The sequence below is a fragment of the Scyliorhinus canicula genome, chromosome 21 (assembly GCF_902713615.1).
Source record: "Scyliorhinus canicula chromosome 21, sScyCan1.1, whole genome shotgun sequence".
Classification (NCBI taxonomy): Eukaryota; Metazoa; Chordata; class Chondrichthyes; order Carcharhiniformes; family Scyliorhinidae; genus Scyliorhinus; species Scyliorhinus canicula.
In genome coordinates, this window is record NC_052166.1 from 18,806,545 (window position 1) to 18,826,146 (window position 19,602).

At 47.6% G+C, this 19,602-nt stretch overlaps 1 protein-coding gene and 1 long non-coding RNA gene across 4 annotated transcripts in view; one reads left to right on the forward strand and one right to left on the reverse strand.

Annotated features, from left to right (window-relative positions):
- ddr2l (discoidin domain receptor family, member 2, like) overlaps positions 1-1,480 on the forward strand; it is a 94,438-nt gene extending 92,958 nt beyond the window's left edge. For all 3 annotated transcript variants that reach the window (XM_038781685.1, XM_038781682.1, XM_038781683.1), the window contains exon 17: positions 43-1,480. In XM_038781685.1, coding sequence (XP_038637613.1) covers positions 43-183 — 141 coding nt within the window. In that variant the 3' untranslated portion in view covers positions 184-1,480. The remainder of the gene's footprint in view (positions 1-42) is intronic.
- The window catches only part of LOC119955473, a 32,661-nt gene that overhangs the window by 1,415 nt on the left and 11,644 nt on the right, over positions 1-19,602 (reverse strand). The gene's annotated exons all lie outside the window — the stretch shown is intronic.

Sequence of the window (19,602 nt, forward strand, 5' to 3'; positions counted from 1 at the left end):
CTATGCATTTCTTACCATTCTGTCGCCCTTTTCTCTCCACAGATCTACCTGTCGCAGCCAACCGTGTGTCCGAAACGGATCTTTGATTTAATGGTTAGCTGCTGGAATAGAGACATCAAGGATCGACCCAGCTTTGAGCAGATCCATCACTTCCTCCAGCAGCAGTTAATCAATGCGGCCTAGCGTTTACACATTGGGGCGGACCTTTGTCTTCTTGCTGATGTGATGGTTGCTACCATCATGCCATGCTTCTCTACGCCAATGAACGACTAAGCCTCTTGGCCTTCCTGCCATCTCTACTGTAGGATTGGCCCATGGCGGGTGCTCGTGTGATTAGTGCGTTTCCCTGCACACTTCTGCCTCACGCCTCTCCAATGTCGTCACTTGCTGGCGATCAGGTTGTTCACTAAAACTGTGACCGTCATCTCTGTGGGGAACCAGTGTCGTGCACAGCAAGCCATTGCACAATGAGGCGGTTTCCAGTATTCTGAGAGCACAGGAGGGGCTGAGGCTGGGAGAGGCTGCAGTAGGCCGAGACTTGAATTCCCAGAGACGTGCACAAGGCCAAAGCTTGAATACACAAGACTACTTTAATCTATCATTCCCTATGGCGATTACAAGCACTGCTTTCTTCGTTTTGTCATTGCTTCCTCACACTAGAGTTACAGAACCAAGCTCAACACTTAACAACTGGCAGAGAAGCCCATAGGGGAGAGAGTGTGACTTGCCTGTTGCTGGTTACCTATAACTCAAGAACGTAGACACTACCCCAGTAACTCTCTTGAGGAGATTTCAGTCAGCCTGAAGGAGAGCATCACTGCTGTGGTCACTGTGGGTTTTTTTTAAACTAGGACAGTTTGTACTTTAACTGTGATGGACTGCTTTGCTATGAATAGCAAGCCAGTCGTCCAAGAGCTGAGCGCTGCCTGAACTATCTCCAGACTGACCAATGCTTTGCCCAAACATTTGATGCATATTGCATCTGCACTGATGTCACATCCTATCAGCGCTGATGGGATAAGATGAGGGGTTCCCACAGGTTCCTGCGCACTCCAGAATTCCCCCATGTTTGGAAGCTCAGGAGGGAGCTGCACAGAGAGGTTTTTATTATGGGGGAAGCTGATTAGGAGCTCCTCATTTTATTAAGTCATATTTCCCATAGAGCAGTCCTGAATGTGGAGAGGGCAAAACACTCTGAGTCTGGTGTGAGCCTTCAATACTGGGGGTATCTGATTCGAGGGAGAGGGCCACGTGTCTGATACAGGGAAAAGGGGGGTGATCTGTGGGTGACTGGTACAGGGGGGTGGTGGGGTAGGGTAGGGCCCGGTGTAAACAGGTGGGAGGGGCTCAATTGTCTGATATGGGGCGGGGTGGTGTGAGCAGGGGGCAGAGAGTTTTTACAGGGGAAGGTCTGGATGTTTGTACAAGAGTGTGAGAGGAGCTGGGGCCTTGGAAGGGCCGGGTGTTTGCATGAGGGGAGGGGGGAGGGGCAGGATTTGTACAAGAGTGCGGGGGGAGCTGGGTATTTGTACGGGGGAGGGGAGGGGGGGGGGGGAAGAGTGGGGAGCCCGTGTGACCACGGGAATGTGAATGGCTGTGGGAAGGGGAAGGGCCCAGTGGTGTTGGACAAATGGAGGGTAGATTGGGACTCTGTGTGTGGAGGGTGGGATTCAGTGAGGGGGTGTACGGGTCCCGTGTCGGGGATTGATGGTTTAAATCTTTTGGGGATCAGTGTGTGGTGTTTTTGAGTTCTGTAAGAGGGGTAGTTAGAATGCGATTTTTAAAGTTTGACAGTTCCATCGAATTCCTACAGTGCAGGGAGGCCATTCAGCCCATAGAGTTTGTACTGACCCTCTGAAAAAGCGCCCCCCCAACATACAAAACTTTGGGCCAATTTAGCGTGGCCTATCCACCTAACCTACACACCTTTGGACACTAAGAGGCAAATTAATCTGGCCAATCCATTTAACCTGCACATCTTTCGATGTGGGAGGAAACTGGAGCACCCGGAGGAAACCCACGCAGACACAGGGGGGATATATAAACTCCACACAGACAGTCACCCAAGGCTGGAATTGAACCCGGGTCCTTAGTGCTGTGAGGCAGCAGTACCTCACGTCGGGAAGACAAGCCAGAGTATGATTTTGTTATTTGGAATGAGGGACTGGGAGCAGCATGATACTGGGTAAGGGCAAGCTCCGGGGAAAGGACTGGAATGAACAGAATGTTTATGTTTATTGCCTCTGAGAAATAGTTCACTTTTTCATTGAAATTAATTTTAATCTTTTCTGAATTTTAATCATCTCTGAATTTCTCTCAGTAGTATATGGGCCTATTTTAATTCGTCACACAGACCTGGAGTGTGGCCTCACCCCTCCCAGTTCTCAGTGAAACATTATCCGAACATGAACCCATTGAGTTTCTGTGGAGGAGCCAGTGGCCGTGGGAACCGATCGTGGAGGTTTAACCGTGGTTTCAAATTTATCCAGTATTTTTGGAGATATTGTTTATGGCATTGGCATTGCTGGGGACAATTCCTACAGAATTCCCACTGCCTTTGATCTCTGAAGCAAATCAAATAAAATTTAGTTTTCATCAAATCTGTGAAAGCAGTGACTTTGTTTTCCATTCCGGCGTACACCGGGCAGTAGTGGAAGCTTCAGCTTCCTGGTGCACGAGGTTAGCCAGGAACTAAAAATTATCCTGCAGGAAACTGCCGTGAATAACCCAGGGGGAAATTCATTTAGGTAACAAAAAATGTTTTTCTAAAAACACATCCCTTTGAACACTTTTGTTTGGTAGTTATTGGATATAAAGGAAATGTTTGTCAGTCAAACATCATCAAGTTGGCTGATGAAGTAGATGATCACTTTCTGAGTGAGAAGACAGGTGTGGACATGTCATTGGTTGGGGGAGGGGGGGGGGGGGGGCGGTGGAGTGGTTGCAGGCAAGGTCAAGTGATGCCTACCCCAGGAATATGCCGGACTGAAGTTGACAACTCCAGGAGACTCTGTCCACCTGTGATACTGTAACAGACATCATCACCCTGCCTGAGGTGAGTGATTCCACCTGGGATGGTACAGTGCTACAGCAGCTAGTCAATCTCATCTCGGTGCCAAAAGGATCCCACGGTGGGGTGAAAGAAAAGCTGGTTGGATGTGTGGGTATATGGCCCTCACGGGCGTCTGTGGTGTGGTACAGGCACTGTGTGCCTGATTCCTTGTGAGCTCTGGTCAGCACAAATGAGTATAGGCTCATCAAATTTTACAACACGGAACCAGGGTGTTTCGCCCATCGTGCCTAGGATAGCTTTTTGATAAAATTATCCAAATAATCCCACGGTTCAGCAAATAGGGGCGTGTTTAGCACAGTGGGCTAAACAGCTGACTTGTAAAGCAGAACAAGGCCAGCAGCGCGGGTTCAATTCCCGTACCGGCCTCCCCGAACAGGTGCCGGAATGTGGTGACTAGTGATTTTTCACAGTAACTTCATTGAAGCCCACTTGTGACAATAAGCGATTAGTATTATTAAACATTTTCCTTCCATGTATTTCTCCAATTCCTTTTTAAAAGTTACTATTGAATATATACAGGTGTTTTATTTGTCATTACCCCATCTTCTCTCCGTCTCCAGTCTAGCCTCATTTTCCTAATGTGAATGGTGATTGAATCTTTGTGCTGTGAGACTCTTCTACTGCTTATTTACTGGTCTTGCATGAAGATGCTTCTGACCCATTGAGGGCAAGATAGACATCAACTGGGTAACCTGCTTACTCAGGTACACGTGTGTCCTGGTTACCTTGGCTACCCTGGAGCAGTCAAGTGCATTTTGCCCGCAAGATAACCATTTGGGGATTTGCTGAGGTGGTCCTCATCATCAACTTTGTTCCTTTGCTGTCCTTCCTTGGCTGTCTGCACAAGATTGAACTGCAACATGGAATCTTGGTGTTCTGTTTAACCCTCCCCACCCCAGTTATAGCCCACGACAAACAAATATCAAACTCTGTGATGGTGTCTCTCTGCTCCCCTACACCTCTATCTCCTCACCTCGCCCCCAAATCACTTACCGCCTCACCCTGCACCCTTTTTTTACTTCAACCCAACATCTCTATCTCACCCTGACACCCAGTCCTTCGTCCCTTCCACTATGCGCACCCCCCCCCCCCTCCCTTCAACGCAACCTCAGTCTTGTCTGACGGCCAGAAGAAGTAACATTTGTATCTCACAAGTCAAGTGCCAGACAATGGCCATCTCCAATAAAAGAGTGAATCAAACTATCGCACCTTGACATTCAATGGTATTAACTCATCACTGAATCTCCCGCAACATCCTGGGAGTTACCATCGACCAGAAACTGAACTGGACTAGCTATATAAATACTGTGGCTACAAGAGCAGGCCGAAGATTAGGAATCCTGCAGAGAGTAACTCACCTCCTGACCCCTCAAAACCTTGTCCATCTACAAGGCACAACTCAAGAGTGTGATGGAATCCTCACCATTTGCCTGGATGAGTGCAGCTCAAATCCATCCAGGACAAAGCAGTTCACTTGCTTGGCACACCTTTCACACACACTCACTCCCTCCACCACCGCTGAACAGTAGCAGCTGTGTGTACCATCTACAAGAGCCACTATAGGAACTCACCAAGGTTTCTTAGGCAGCATCTTCCGAACCCACTAAAGGTAGCTGGGTAACAGTCAGAGTTGGGAAGAGGAAGAAGCAGTCAGTGCAGGGATCCCCTGTGGTCGTTCCTCTCAACAATAAGTATACCGCTTTGGATACTGTTGGGGGGGATTACCTAGCAGGGGTAGGCTGCAGTGATCGGGTCTCTGGCACGAGGTCCGGCTCTGGGGCTCAGAAGGGAAGGAGGAGATTAGGAGAGCACTAGTTATAGGGGACTCAATAGTTAGAGGTACAGACAGGTGGTTCTGTGGGCACGGGCGAGACTCGGATGGTTTGTTGCCTCCCTGGTGCCAGGGTCCATGACGTCTCGGATCGTGTCTTCAGGATCCTTGAGGGGGAGAGTAAGCAGCCAGAATTCGTGGTGCACATTGGTACCAACAACGTAGGTAGGAAAAGGGGTGTGGATGTAATAAACAAGTTTAGAGAGTTAGGCTGGAAGTTAAAAGCCAGGACAGACAGTTGTCATCTCTGGTCTGTTGCCGGTGCCACGTGATAGCGAGGCTAGGAATAGGGAGAGAGTGCAGTTGAACACGTGGCTGCAGGAATGGTGTAGGGAGGGAGGGCTTCAGGTATTTGGATAATTGGAGCGCATTCTGGGGAAGCTGGGACCTGTACAAGCAGGGCGGGTTGCATCCGAACCAGAGGGGCACCAATATTCTGAGAGGGAGGTTTTCTAGTAGTCTTCGGGAGGGTTCAAACTAATTTGGCAGGGGAATGGGAACCGGATTTGTAGTCCAGCAACTAAGGTAGCCAATGTTCAGGACGTCAAAGCATGTACTGAGGCAGTGGGGAAGGTAACACTGACAAAGGAGAGTACTTGCAGGCATGGAGATGGGTTGAAGTGTATACTTCAACGCAAGAAGCATTATGAATAAGGTGGGTGAACTTAAGGCATGGATCGGTACTTGGGACTACGATGTGGTGGCCATCATGGAAACTTGGATAGAAGAGGGGCAGCAGGGTAGCATGGTGGTTAGCATAAATGCTTCACAGCTCCAGGGTCCCAGGTTCGATTCCCGGCTGGGTCACTGTCTGTGTGGAGTCTGCACGTCCTCCCCCTGTGTGCGTGGGTTTCCTCCGGGTGCTCCGGTTTCCTCCCACAGTCCAAAGATGTGCGGGTTAGGTGGATTGGCCATGCTAAATTGCCCGTAGTGTCCTAATAAAAGTAAGGTTAAGGGGGGGGGGGTTGTTGGGTTACGGGTATAGGGTGGATACGTGGGTTTGAGTAGGGTGATCATGGCTCGGCACAACATTGAGGGCCGAAGGGCCTGTTCTGTGCTGTACTGTTCTATGTTTTATAAATGGTTTTTGGAGGTTCCTGTTATAGATGTTTCAATAAGATTAGGGAGGGTGGTAAAAGAGGTGGGGGAGGGGGTGGCATTGCTAATTAGAGATAGTATAACAGCTGCAGAAAGGCAGTTCGAGGAGGATCTGCCTAGTGAGGTAGTATGGGTTGAAGTCAGAAGTAGGAAAGGAAGGGAGTTTTCTATAGGCCCTCCAACAGCAGCAGAGATGTGGAGGAACAGATTGGGAAACAGATTTTGGAAAGGTGCAGAAGTCACAGGGTAGTAGTCATGGGTGACTTCAACTTCCCAAATATTGAGTGGAAACTCTTTACAAAGAACAAAGAAAATTACAGCACAGGAACAGGCCCTTCGGCCCTCTCAGCCTGCGCCGATCCAGATCCTTTATCTAAACCTGTTGCCTATTTTCCAAGGTCTACTTCTCTCTGTTCCCCACCCGTTCATGTATCTGTCCAGATGCATCTTAAATGATGCTATCGTACCCACCTCCGCTGGCAAAGCATTCCAGGCACCCACCACCCTCTGCGTAAAAAACTTTCCACGCATATCTCCCTTAAACTTTCCCCCTGTCACCTTGAAATCATGACCCCTTGTAATTGACACCCTCACACTTGGAAAAAGCTTGTTGCTATCCACCCTGTCCATACCTCTCATAATTTTGTAGACCTCAATCAGGTCTCCCCTCAACCTCCGTCTTTCCAACGAAAACAATCCTAATCTACTCAACCTTTCTTCATGGCTAGCACCCTCCATACCAGGTAACATCCTGGTGAACCTCCTCTGCACCCTCCAAAGCATCCACATCCTTCTCGTGATGTGGCGACCAGAACTGCACGTACTATTCCAAATGTGGCCTAACCAAAGTCCGATACAACTGTAACATGACCTGCTGACTCTTGTACTCAATACCCCGTCCGATGAAGGCAAGCATGCTGTATGCCTTCTTGACCACTCTATCAACCTGCGTTGCCACCTTCAGGGTACAATGGACCTGAACTCCCAGATCTCTCTGTACATCAATTTTCCCCAGCACTCTTCCATTGACCATATAGTCTGCTCTTGAGTTAGATCTTCCAAAATGCATCACCTCGCATTTGCCTGGATTGAACTCCATCTGCCATTTCTCTGCCCAACTCTCCAATCTATCTATATTTCATTTCATTTTTCATTTCATATTTTGCTGTATTCTCTGACAGTCCACCTCGCTATCTGCAACTCCACCAATCTTAGTATCTGCAAACTTGCTCATCAGACCACTTATACCTTCGTCCAGATCATTTATGTATATCACAAACAACAGTGGTCTGAGCACAGATCCCTGTGGAACACCACTAGTCACCTTTCTCCATTTTGAGACACTCCCTTCTACCACTACTCTCTGTTTCCTGTTGCCCAGCCAGTTCTTTATCCATCTAGCTAGTACACCCTGAACCCCATATGACTTCATTTTTTCCATCAACCTGCCATGGGAAACTTTATCAAATGCTTTTTGAAGTCCATGTATATGACAACTACAGCCCTTCCCTCATCAATTAACTTTGTCACTTCCTCAAAGAATTCTATTAGGTTGGTAAGACATGACCTTCCCTGCACAAAACCATGCTGCCTATCACTGATAAGTCTATTTTCTTCCAAATGTGAATAGATCCTATCCCTCAGTATCTTCTCCAACAGTTTGCCTACCACTGACGTCAAGCTCACAGGTCTATAATTCCCTGGATTATCCCTGCTACCCTTCTTAAACAAAGGGACAACATTAGCAATTCTCCAGTCCTCCGGGACCTCACCCGTGCTCAAGGATGCTGCAAAGATATCTGTTAAGGCCCCAGCTATTTCGTCCCTCGCTTCCCTCAGTAACCTGGGATAGATCCCATCCGGTCCTGGGGACTTGTCCACCTTAATGCCTTTTAGAACACCTAAAACCTCCCCCTTCCTTATGACGACATGACCTAGAGTATTTAAACATCCATCCCTAGCCTCAACATCCATCATGTCCCTGTCCTTGGTGAATACCGATGCAAAGTACTCATTAAGAAGCTCACTCATTTCCTCTGACTCTACGCATAAATTCCCTCTTTTGTCTTTGAGTGGGCCAATCCTTTCTCTAGTTACCCTCTTGCTCCTTATATACGAATAAAAGGCTTCGGGATTTTCCTTAACCCTGTTAGCCAAAGATATTTCATGACCCCTTTTAGCCCTCTTTATTGAGCGTTTGAGATTTGTCCTACTTTCCCGATATTCCTCCAAAGCTTCATCAGTTTTGAGTCGCCTCGATCTTACATATGCTTCCTTTTTCATCTGAGCTAGTCTCACAATTCCACCCGTCATCCATGGTTCCCTAATCTTGCCATTTCTATCATTTTCACAGGAACATGTCTGTCCTACACTCTAATCAACCTTTCCTTAAAAGACTCCCACATTTCAAATGTAGATTTACCTTTAAACAGCTGCTCCCAGTCCACATTCCGGAGCTCCTGCCGAATTCTGTTATAGTTGGCCTTTCCCCAATTTAGCACTCTTCCTTTAGGACCACTCTCGTCTTTGTCCATGTGTATTCTAAAACTTACAGAATTGTGATCGCTATTCCCAAAGTAATCGCCGACTGAAACGCCAACCACCTGGCCGGGACCATTCCCCAATACCAGGTCCAGTATGGCCCCTTCCCGAGTTGGACTATTTACATACTGCTCTAAAAAACTCTACTGGATGCTCCTTACAAATTCTGCTCCATCTACGCCTCCAACACTACATGAGTCCCATTCAATGTTGGGGAAGTTAAAATCTCCCATCATAACCACCCTATTGCTCCTACATTGTTCTATAATCTGTCTACATATTTGTACCTCTACTTCACGCTCGCTTTTGGGAGGCCTATAGTAAAGTCCTAACAATGTTACTGCACCCTTCCTATTAACTGTCACTTGACAACAGCCCCTTCACAAACCACCTTCAAATTACGCTGACCGCACTGCACGTATGCAAATCTCCCTGGAACAGCCAATCAGTAGCTCCGCTCTGCTGCCCTCTGCTGGATGCTTGTCTTCACTCGAACACCTCGGGTCTCTTGCACAGGTACACCTTCAAATTACGCTGACCGCACTGCACGTATGCAAATCTCCCCGGAACAGCCAATCAGTAGCTCCGCTCTGCTGCCCTCTGCTTTAGATCAAATAGTTTGGATGGGTTGGTGTTTGTGCAGTGTGTACAGGAAGCTTTTCTAACACAGTATGTAGATTGTCTGACCAAAGGTGAGGCCATATTGGATTTGGTACTTGGTAATGAACCAGGGCAAGTGATAGATTTGTTAGTGGGGGAGCATTTTGGAGATAGTGACCTCAATTCTGTGACTTTCACTTTAGTAATGGAGAGGGATAGGTGTGTGCAACAGGGCAAGGTTTACAATTTGGGGAAGGATAAATACGATGCTGTCAGACAAGAACTGAAATGCATAAGTTGGGAACATAGGCTGTCAGGGAAGGACGCAATTGAAATATGGAACTTGTTCAAAGAACAGATACTACTTGTCCTTGATATGTATGTCCCTGTCAGGCAGGGAATAGATGGTCGAGTGAAGGAACCATGGTTGACAAGAGAGGTTAAGTGTCTTGTTAAGAGGAAGGAGACTTATGTAAGACTGAGGAAACAAGGTTCAGACAGGGCGCTGGAGAGATACAAGAGAGCCAGGAGGGAACTGAAGAAAGGGATTAGGAGAGCTAAGAGAAGGCATGAAAAATCTTTGGCGGGTAGGATCAAGGAAGACCCCAAGGCCTTTTACACATATGTGAGAAATATGAGAATGACTAGAGCAAGGGTAGGTCCGATCAAGGACAGTAGCGGGAGATTGTGTATTGCGTCTGAAGAGATAGGAGAGATCTTGAACGAGTATTTTTCTTCAGTGTCTACGAATGAGAGGGGCCATATTGTTGGAGAGGACAGTGTGAAACAGACTGGTAAGCTCGAGGAGATACCTGTTAGGAAGGAAGATGTGTTGGGCATTTTGAACAACTTGAAGATAGACAAGTCCCCCGGGCCTGACTGGATATATCCAAGGATTCTATGGGAAGTAAGAGATGAAATTGCAGAGCCGTTGGCAATGATCTTTTCATCTTCACTGTCAACAGGGGTGGTACCAGAGGATTGGAGAGTGGCGAATGTCGTGCCCCTGTTCAAAAAAGGGATTAGGGATAACCCTGGGAATTACAGGCCAGTTAGTCTTAGTGGTAGGCAAAGTAATGGAAAGGGTACTGAAGGATCTGAGCATCTGGAAAGACATTGCTTGTTTAGGGATAGTCAGCACGGATTTGTGAAGGGTCGGTCTTGCCTCACAAGTCTTATTGAATTCTTTGGGGAGGTGACCAAGCACGTGGATGAAGGTAAATCTGTGGATGTAGTGTACATGGATTTTAGTAAGGCATTTGATAAGGTTCCCCACGATAGGCTAATGCAGAAAGTAAGGAGGCATGGGATAGTGGGAAATTTGGCCAGTTGGATAACGAACTGGCTAACCGATAGAAATCAGAGAGTGGTGGTGGATGGCAAATATTCAGACTGGACCCCAGTTACCAGTGGCGTACCGCAGGGATCAGTTCTGGGTCCTCTGCTGTTGTGATTTTCATTAATGACTTGGATGAGGGAGTTGAAGGGTGGGTCAGTAAATTTGCAGACGATATGAAGATTGGTGGAGTTGTGGATAGTGAGGAGGGCTGTTGTCGGCTGCAAAGAGACATAGATAGGATGCAGAGCTGGGCTGAGAAGTGGCAGATGAAGTTTAACCCTGAAAAGTGAGGTTGTCCATTTTGGAAGGACAAATATGAATGCGGAATACAGGGTTAACGGTAGGGTTCTTGGCAATGTGGAGGAGCAGAGAGATCTTGGGGTCTATGTTCATAGATCTTTGAAAGTTGCCACTCAAGTGGACAGAGCTGTGAAGAAGGCTTCTGGTGTGCTAGCGTTCATTAGCAAACGGATTGAATTTAAGAACCTTGAGGTGATGATGCAGCTGTGCAAAACCTTGGTAAGGCCACATTTGGAGTACTGTGTGCAGTTCTGGTCGCCTCATTCTAGGGGCTTTTCACAGTAACTTCATTTGAAGCCTACTCGTGACAATAAGCGATTTTCATTTCATTTTCATTAGGAAGGATGTGGAAGCTTTGGAAAAGGTGCAAAGGAGATTTACCAGGATGTTGCCTTGAATGGAGAGTAGGTATTACGAGGAAAGGTTGAGGGTGCTAGGTCTTTTCTCATTAGAACGGAGAAGGGTGAGGGGAGACTTGATAGAGGTTTATGAGATGATCAGGGGAATAGATAGAGTAGACAGAGACTTTTTCCCCAGGTAGAACAAACCATTACAAGGGGTTTTGAATGGTGGAAGATATAGGGGGGATGTCAGAGGTAGATTCTTTACCCAGAGAGTAGAGGGGGCATGGAATGCACTGCCTGTGGAAGTAGTTGTGTCCGAAACATTAGGGACCTTCAAGCGGCTATTGGACGGGTACATGGATTACGGTAGAATGATGGGGTGTAGATTAATTTGATCTTAATCTAGGATAAAAGTTCGGCACAACATCGTGGGCTGAAGGGCCTGTTCTGTGCTGTATTTTCTATGTTCTATGTTAATAATAATAATCTTTTATTGTCACAAGTTGAAGTTACTGTGAAAAGCCCCTAGTCACCAGTAACTTCATATTTGTGACAATAAAAGATTATTATTATTGAGTGGGTTTGGAAAATGCTGCCTAAGAAACCTTAGTGAGTTCTTACAGTGGCTTTGCAGATGGTACACATGGCTGCTACTGTTCGGCGATGGTGCAAGGAGTGAATGTGTGTGGAAGAAGTGCCAAGCAAGCGGACTGCTTTGTCCTGAATGGATTTGAGCTTCTTGAGGTTGTTAGAGCGGCACTCATCCAGGCAAGTGGTGTACATTCCATCACACTCTTGACTTGTGCCTTGTAGGTGGACAAGATTTTGAGGGGTCAGGAGGTGAGTCTTTGACCTGCTCTTGTAGCCACAGTATTTATACTGTGTATTTATACCACTACAATCTAGAAGGACAAGGGCATCAGATAAATGGGAACACCCACCACCTGGAGCTTCCCTCTAAGGCACTCACCATCCAGACTTGGAAATATAACGCCATTCCTTCATTGTCACTGTGCGAAAACCCTGGAACTCCCTCCCTGACAGCACTATGGGTGTGTTTACATCACATGGACCACTGTAATAACCTGCACGGGGCGGGTTTGATTGTTTTCCCTGTGTGGCTTGAGGAGTATGAGCTCCCCCGCCAACCATGAGGCTGATAACCATGTTGTATAAATGGTCGACCAGATAGGAACTGACCAACGCAGAGAGGACCCGGTGAGGTTCAACCAGGCCCCTTGTAAACAGCACGTTCTTATAATTAAATGTCATCTTCTGACTCCCCTCACTTTTATTAAAACCATCACCTTCTCAAGAATAATTAGGGATGGGCTATGAATGCTGGCCTAGCCAGCGAAACCCACATCCTGTAGAAATGAATTTTAAAAACAGATGGAAATATTTTAAGCAATTACTGAGCCAGCAAGAAACAGGGCTCTCATGTAGAATATTTTTAAAAATACTTTTATGGAAGAATTTAAATTTAACAATATAACCATATAAAAACAGATTTTACAAGTATACTATAAAAGAAACACAACCAACAATATAGATCACATCCAACAAACTCACCTCACTCACCTGTAATTTAGTTTAGCCCCACCCCCAATAACTGATGGTACCTAACACTTTAAAAAAGGAAACAAATGGCTGCTGTCTCGGGTAGAATCCCTCAACCTATTCTGTTTTTGATTTGATTTATTGTCACATGTACTGAAGTACAGCGAAAAGTATTTTTCTGCGGCCGAGGGAACGTACACAGTACATACATAGTAGACAAAAAGAATAATCAACAGAGTACATCGACAAACAGTGTTTGGTTATAGTGCGGAACAAGGGTCCAAACAAAGCAAATACATGAGCAAGAGCAGCATAGGGCGTCGTGAATAGTGTTCTGACAGGGAACAGATCAGTCCGAGGGGGAGTCATTGAGGAGTCTTGTAGCTGTGGGGAAGAAGCTGTTCCTATGTCTGGATGTGTGGGTCTTCAGACTTCTGTACCTTCTGCCTGACGGAAGGGTCTGGAAGAAGGCAATGCCTGGGTGGGAGGGGTCTCTGATAATGCTTGCCTGCCTTTCTGAGGCAGCGGGAGGTGTGAGGGTGGCAAGCTTGTGTGATGCATTGGGCTGAGTTCACCACACTCTGCAGCTTCTTGCGATCTTGGACCGAGCAGTTGCCATACCAAGCTGTGGTGCAGCCGGATAGGATGCTCTCTCTGGTACATCTGTACAGGTTTGTGAGAGTTGATGCAGACATGCTGAATTTCTTTAGCTTCTGTAGGAAGTAGAGACGTCATTGTGCTTTCTTGACTGTTGCATCAACGTAAGTGGACCAGGACAGACTGTTGGTGATGATGACCCCCAGGAACTTGAAGCTATCGACCATCTCCACTTCGGAGCCATTGATGCAGACGGGGCTGTGTGTCGTGCTGTGCTTCCTGAAGTCGGTGATCAGATCCTTGGTCTTTCCGACATTTAGAGAGAGGTTGTTTTCGGTACATCATGCAACCAAGTGATTTATCTGCCTTCTGTACTCTGATCTGTCATTGTTTGAGATATGGCCCACCACAGTCATATCATCCGCAAACTTATAGATTGTGTTGGAGTTAAATCTTGCCACACAGTTATGTGTGTATAGGGAATTCAGTAGAGGACTGAGCACACATCGTTGCGGGGTCCCAGTGTTGAGGACTATTGCGGAGGAGGTGCTGTTGCCTATTCTGACAGATTGCGGTCTGTCGGTGAGGAAGTCCAGGATCAAGCTGCTAAGGGAGGGGTCAAGTTCAAGATTGCAAAGTTTGATTATTAATCTTGTCGGGATAATGAGTCAATGAACAGCAGTCTTATGTAGTCTTCTGACCGCCTAACGGTGTACAGGTATTTGACATTTTACAAATGCAAAAATTCCATGTGGTCACTGAGCCACTGGCCGGAGTAGGAGACCTCTACACAAGCAGAACTGGCTTCTGGGGCTATTAGCGAGGCAAAGGCGGTCACCACCCCCACCTGCAGCATTGGCGGGTCAGATACCACCAAAAAATGGCTACCAAAGGACAAGGCCCCAGTTCGAGGTTAAGAATTACTGACATGGTGTTAAAGAAGGAGACCCACCAAAACATGAGTGTAGTTAGCCGGCCCCCGAAAACACTTATCCTCCACTCCCACACAGAAACTCCTGCACAGAAACCACTCACCCTAGCCATGGTCAGATGAGCCCTATGCACCACCTTAAACTGGATCAGGCTGAGCCAGGAGGATGTGGAGGGTACCCTGCGAAGGGCCTCACTCCACCGGGTCGACTTCACTGATAAGATCTGACCAGATACCCGAAATACTCCATACACCAGACCCGGCTAAAAATGGAATCCTCCTCAACATGGGGAGTGGCGGCGACAAGGGAAATGAGGAAAAACTCTTCCGCAAATGTTACGAATCTGGAAGTATCGGAACATGTTCGCCCCAGAAAGTTGAAACTTTACTGACAGCTCCTCGAAGCTGGCAAACCACCCCTCCCCGTAGTACCCAAACCTCTCAAGACCCTTCTCCTCCTGCGACTTAAATGTCGAGTCCAAACTTGACGGTTCAAATAGATGGTTACCACAAATAGGGGCCAACAATGACATAGAGCTAAGCTTTAAATATTGTCTAAATTCCTTCCATATCCTCAGGGTGGACACCACCACCGGTTCGAAGAAAACCTTGCAGAGGAGAAGGGAAGCAAGGCATTCACCAAGGCATCCTAACTAGAGCCCCTACACGACCTCTCCTCCATCTGCCCTCATATGGAACTCGAATCGCTAACCTACCCCAACACCCTATGCGAATGTGAAAATAGCACTGGCCGAAATATTCACCACCATAAATAGCCTTGAAATGAAACATCCAGAGACCCTGTTCATTATAGCTGGGGAACTCAACGAGTACTAGTCCTTTCCTAGTACTCCTTCAATCAGGCCAAGCTCAAGAGCGTACTACAAGTTACCACAAACACGTCACCTGTTCCACCAGAGACCAAATATCCTGGACCACTGCTACACAAATATCAAACATGCCAACCACTCTATTGCCCGCCCACACTTTGGCAAATCTGACCACAAGGCTGTGCTCCTGCTCCCGGCTTATCAGCAAAAACTGAAGGGGGAGAATCCGTCAAAGAAAGTTGTACATTGTTGGTCTGAGGAATCAGATGATCTCCTACGGGACTGCTCAGAGTCAGTGTACTGGTCAGTATTTAAAAACTCTGCGACCAGCCTGAACAAGTACATCACTACAGTAACTGACTTCATTAATAAGTGTGTAGAATACTGTGTGCCAAAGAAGCAAATCCACGTGTTTCCCAACCGGAAACCCTGGATGAACAGACATATCCACTGCTTGTTGAAGTCTACGTCTGAGGCGGTCAAGTCAGGCGACCCTGACCTATGCAAGAAAGCCAGATATGATCCAAAGAAATCCATCAAAGATGCCAAAAGACAGTACCGGACCAAGCTTGAGTTCCAGGCTAGCCACACGGACTCCCGCCATCTATGGCAAGGTCTGCAAGACATAACGGGCTACAAGATGAAGGCATGCAAAATCGCTGGCTCCAATGCACCCCTCCCTGATGAGCTCAACGCATTCTATGCACCCTTTGAACAAGAGGTCAGCGAGAGCAAGCCCTCCACCCCAGAAGCCGCGGATGAGCTTGTATCTGAGATCATCATTGCAGACGTCAGAGCAGCCTTCTCGAAGGTCAACCCACGGAAAGCCACTGGCTCACGGTAGCCTCACGGGGGCCTCACGGTAGCATGGTGGTTAACATCAATGCTTCACAGCTCCAGGGTCCCAGGTTCGATTCCCGGCTGGGTCACTGTCTGCGTGGAGTCTGCACGTCCTCCCCGTGTGTGCATGGGTTTCCTCCGGGTGCTCCGGTTTCCTCCCACAGTCCAAAGATGTGCGGGTTAGGTGGATTGGCCATGATAAATTGCCCGTAGTGTAAGGTTAATGGGGGATTGCTGGGTTACGGGTATACGGGTTACGTGGGTTTAAGTAGGGTGATCATTGCTCGGCACAACATCGAGGGCCGAAGGGCCTGTTCTGTGCTGTACTGTTCTATGTTCTACTGTTCTATGTTCTATGGCTCGGATGGAGTACCCGGACGAGCACTCAGGTCTTGCGCGGATCAGCTGGCGGACATTCCAGACATCTTCAACCTCTCTTTACAACAATCTGAGGTCCCTATCTGCTTCAAGAAGACGGCCATCATCCCTGTACCAAAAGAAAGCCAAGCATCATGCCTTAATGGCTATCGTCCAGTGGCTCTGACATCCATCATCATGAATTGTTTCAAAAGGTTAGTCATGGCACGAATCAACTCCAGTCTTCTTTCCCCTGGCTTTTCTTGACATCAATTTAATGTGGGCACCTAATTTATAAAGCTGATGGAATTTTAAAAAAAAATAACCCCAGAAACTGTGTAAAATAGGCTGAAAATCAAGAACCCTGCTGGATGTTGTTTCATGCCCGACCTCTCCCTACATGCTGCCACCTGCTGGTTCTCATGTAGAATCTGCTTTCCACTGACAGGTTCTGACAACATGTTATGAACCTGAAATTATAGCTGTGACGCCAGCACAAACTCCCCGCTCTTCTTCAAAAAGGCGTCATAGGATTTTTTTCATCCACCTGGGAGATTTAATCATCTGAAAGACAGCACCTCTGACCAGACAGCACCTCCTCAGTATTGCATTTGAGTGTTTGGATTGAATGCTCAAGTCTCTGGATCTGAATCAAGGCGATCGATCTGCATCATTATTATCGGTAATGAGACCCGATTCCATCCAGGCCTCTTTGTGGTGAATGTAACTCCGTAATTCACACTGTATTGTATATACATGAGACCATGCATTTGTAAGCGCAGTTGCGTTGCCCGAGCACTAGGGGGAGTAGCGCTGGGAATGCTTAGGAGTTTGTACACGGCTCCACCCTTGGCTCCACCCATGACTCCTCCCCCTGGACTGCTGTATAAATACCAATGCTCAGAGCCAGTCGTTCAGTTCATCGAGAGTTCAACGCGGAACAGGCTGGCTCTGTTGTAAGTAGATTAAAACCACTGTTCATATCTTAAAGCATGTGTCTAGTGAATTAATGGTTCCATCACTCTTCCCCCACCCCGTATACACGCTGCCATCAAAGATGACCCACTGGGGCTGTGAAAACCTGTGGCAACTCCTGCTTCCTCCTGGCTTTGAAAAGATCATTTACAATTCAACATTCTGGGATCACTTTGCCTCCACTCCGAGTTAAGTAAACTGAGCATCAGACACGTTCCAAGGATATGGGCTACTGTGAAGAAAAATGTGCACGTCTTACAGGGACTTGTATAACCTCCGATCATCCCAGAATTCTTTATGGCGAGTGAAGTACTTTACTTGTGAAGCGTGGCTCCTTGTATCAGAGCCTGATTTGCATATTTAAAGGGTCTACAGCTGGGACACTGGGCCCCATTTCAGTGCTGAATTTTACAAGTTTAAAAAAAATGTTTTTATTGAGCTTTTGGTATCCAAAACAGATATAAATATGAACAAACATTAGGATATAAAAAACAGACAGCAAAAAAATAAAAAGTAAAATAAACTATTCACACATAGATCAGCTTCAACTACTCAACATGCATACATCGCAATTTCCTTTCTTTTTCCTCCTTCCAGTATTTGCAATGGTGATTGTGGTCCCCTACATTTCACTTCCCACCGGTTTGTCTTTGTTCCCCCCCCCCCCCCCCCCCGTGGTTGTTGCACCCCCCCTTATGTCTCATGGTTCTCTCGGGCTTGGTTGAGTACCATGTTTCCCTGCCCCCCCTCCTGCCTCCTGTTCTTTGGCTTCCTACTTGTTGCATGCTTCCTGCCCCTCACAAATGCCATAATCAGTTTGTCCAGTGAATTGAAAAAGGCCTTGGGGATGCAAATCTGGATGAATTATAAACAGGAAGAGGAACCTGGGTAGTATGTTCATTTTGATTGTTTGCACCCTGCCTGCCAGGGAGAGTGGGAGCGTGTGCCATCTTTGCAGGCCCTTTTTTTACTTCCTCCATCAAGCTGCTCAGGTTCCACTTGTGGATCCCTGGCTAGTGGTGAGCGATTTGGATCCCCAGGTAGTGGAATTTGTGTCGGGCCAATTTAAACGGCAGCAACCCCTCCAGCTCTGCCCCTCCCCCCTTGTGGTTCACCAGGAAGATCTGCTTTTGCTCAGGCTAAGTTTGTAGCCAAGAAGGCTCCAAGCTCTTTCAAGAGCACCATGATTGCTACCATGCTGCTTCGCGGGTCCGAGAGCAGGTCACCTGCATAGAGCAAGACTCTGTACTCTCAGTCTCCTCTCCGAATACCTTTCCAATTCTTTGCCGCCCTAAGCGCGATCGTTAGTGATTCGATCGCTAGGGCGAACAGCAGCAGGGGAACGGGCATCCCTGTCTCGTGCCTCTGTGCAGCTGGAAGTAGTTAGAGTTGGTGATATTCGTATGCTCACCGTGGGAGCGCTGTATAGGAGTTTCAGCCAGGCAGTGAACCCTGAACCTAACCCAAACCATTCCAGTACTCTGTCGAAGGCCTTTTCCGCATCCAGGGAGATGATCACCTCAGGTGTTCTCGCCCCAGATGGGGTCATGATCACATTCAGCTGGCGCCTAATGTTCGATGTTAGCTGTCTATCATTGACAAAGCCCGTCTGGTCTTCTGCTACCACTTCTGGTACGCAGTCCTCCAGCCTTTTGGCTAGGATCTGCGTTTAGCAGCGAGTAGGAACTGCATTCTGTTGGGTCTTTTTTAGGTATCAGTGAGATTGAGGCTTGTGCTAGCATAGACGGCAGGGTGCCCCTGATCAGCAAATCTGTGAATATCTGTCGAACGTGCGGGGCCAGTGCTGTCGCAAATCATTTGTAGAAGTCCGTCGGGAAACTGTGCGGTCCCGGCACCTTCACCGCCTACATGGAGCTAAAACTCTCCATGACCTCTCCTAGTTCTCACGGTGCTTCCAGGCCCTGTTTCCTGTCCTCCCCACAACTGGCATGTCCAGTCCATCAAGGAACGTCTTCATCCCTGAGTCTCCTGCTAGGGGGCTCCGAGGTGCACAGTCCCTGATAGACGGTCTCAAACACCTTGATGATCTTATTTGGTTCTGCTACCCCTAATCTGGGCAATTTCCCTGGTAGCTACCTACCTTCTCAGCTGGTGAGCCAGCAGGCGGCTAGCCTTGTCTCCGTGCTCGTACAGGCCCCCCCCGTGCCTGTCGGAGCTGGTGCTCTGCTTTCCTCTTCAGGCACACTTCACTTTCTCTAAATGCAGGAACTCCATTAGATCCCCCAGCCATGCCGAAGCATAGGGTGGAGAAGCTGACCTCCCCCCAACAGAAACTGCCTGCGAGTGAGGCAAAAGCTAAAACATCTGCCCCCACTCCCGCTTTCACCCTATATGGCCCCCAGAGGGGGCCAAGTCCACATGCAAG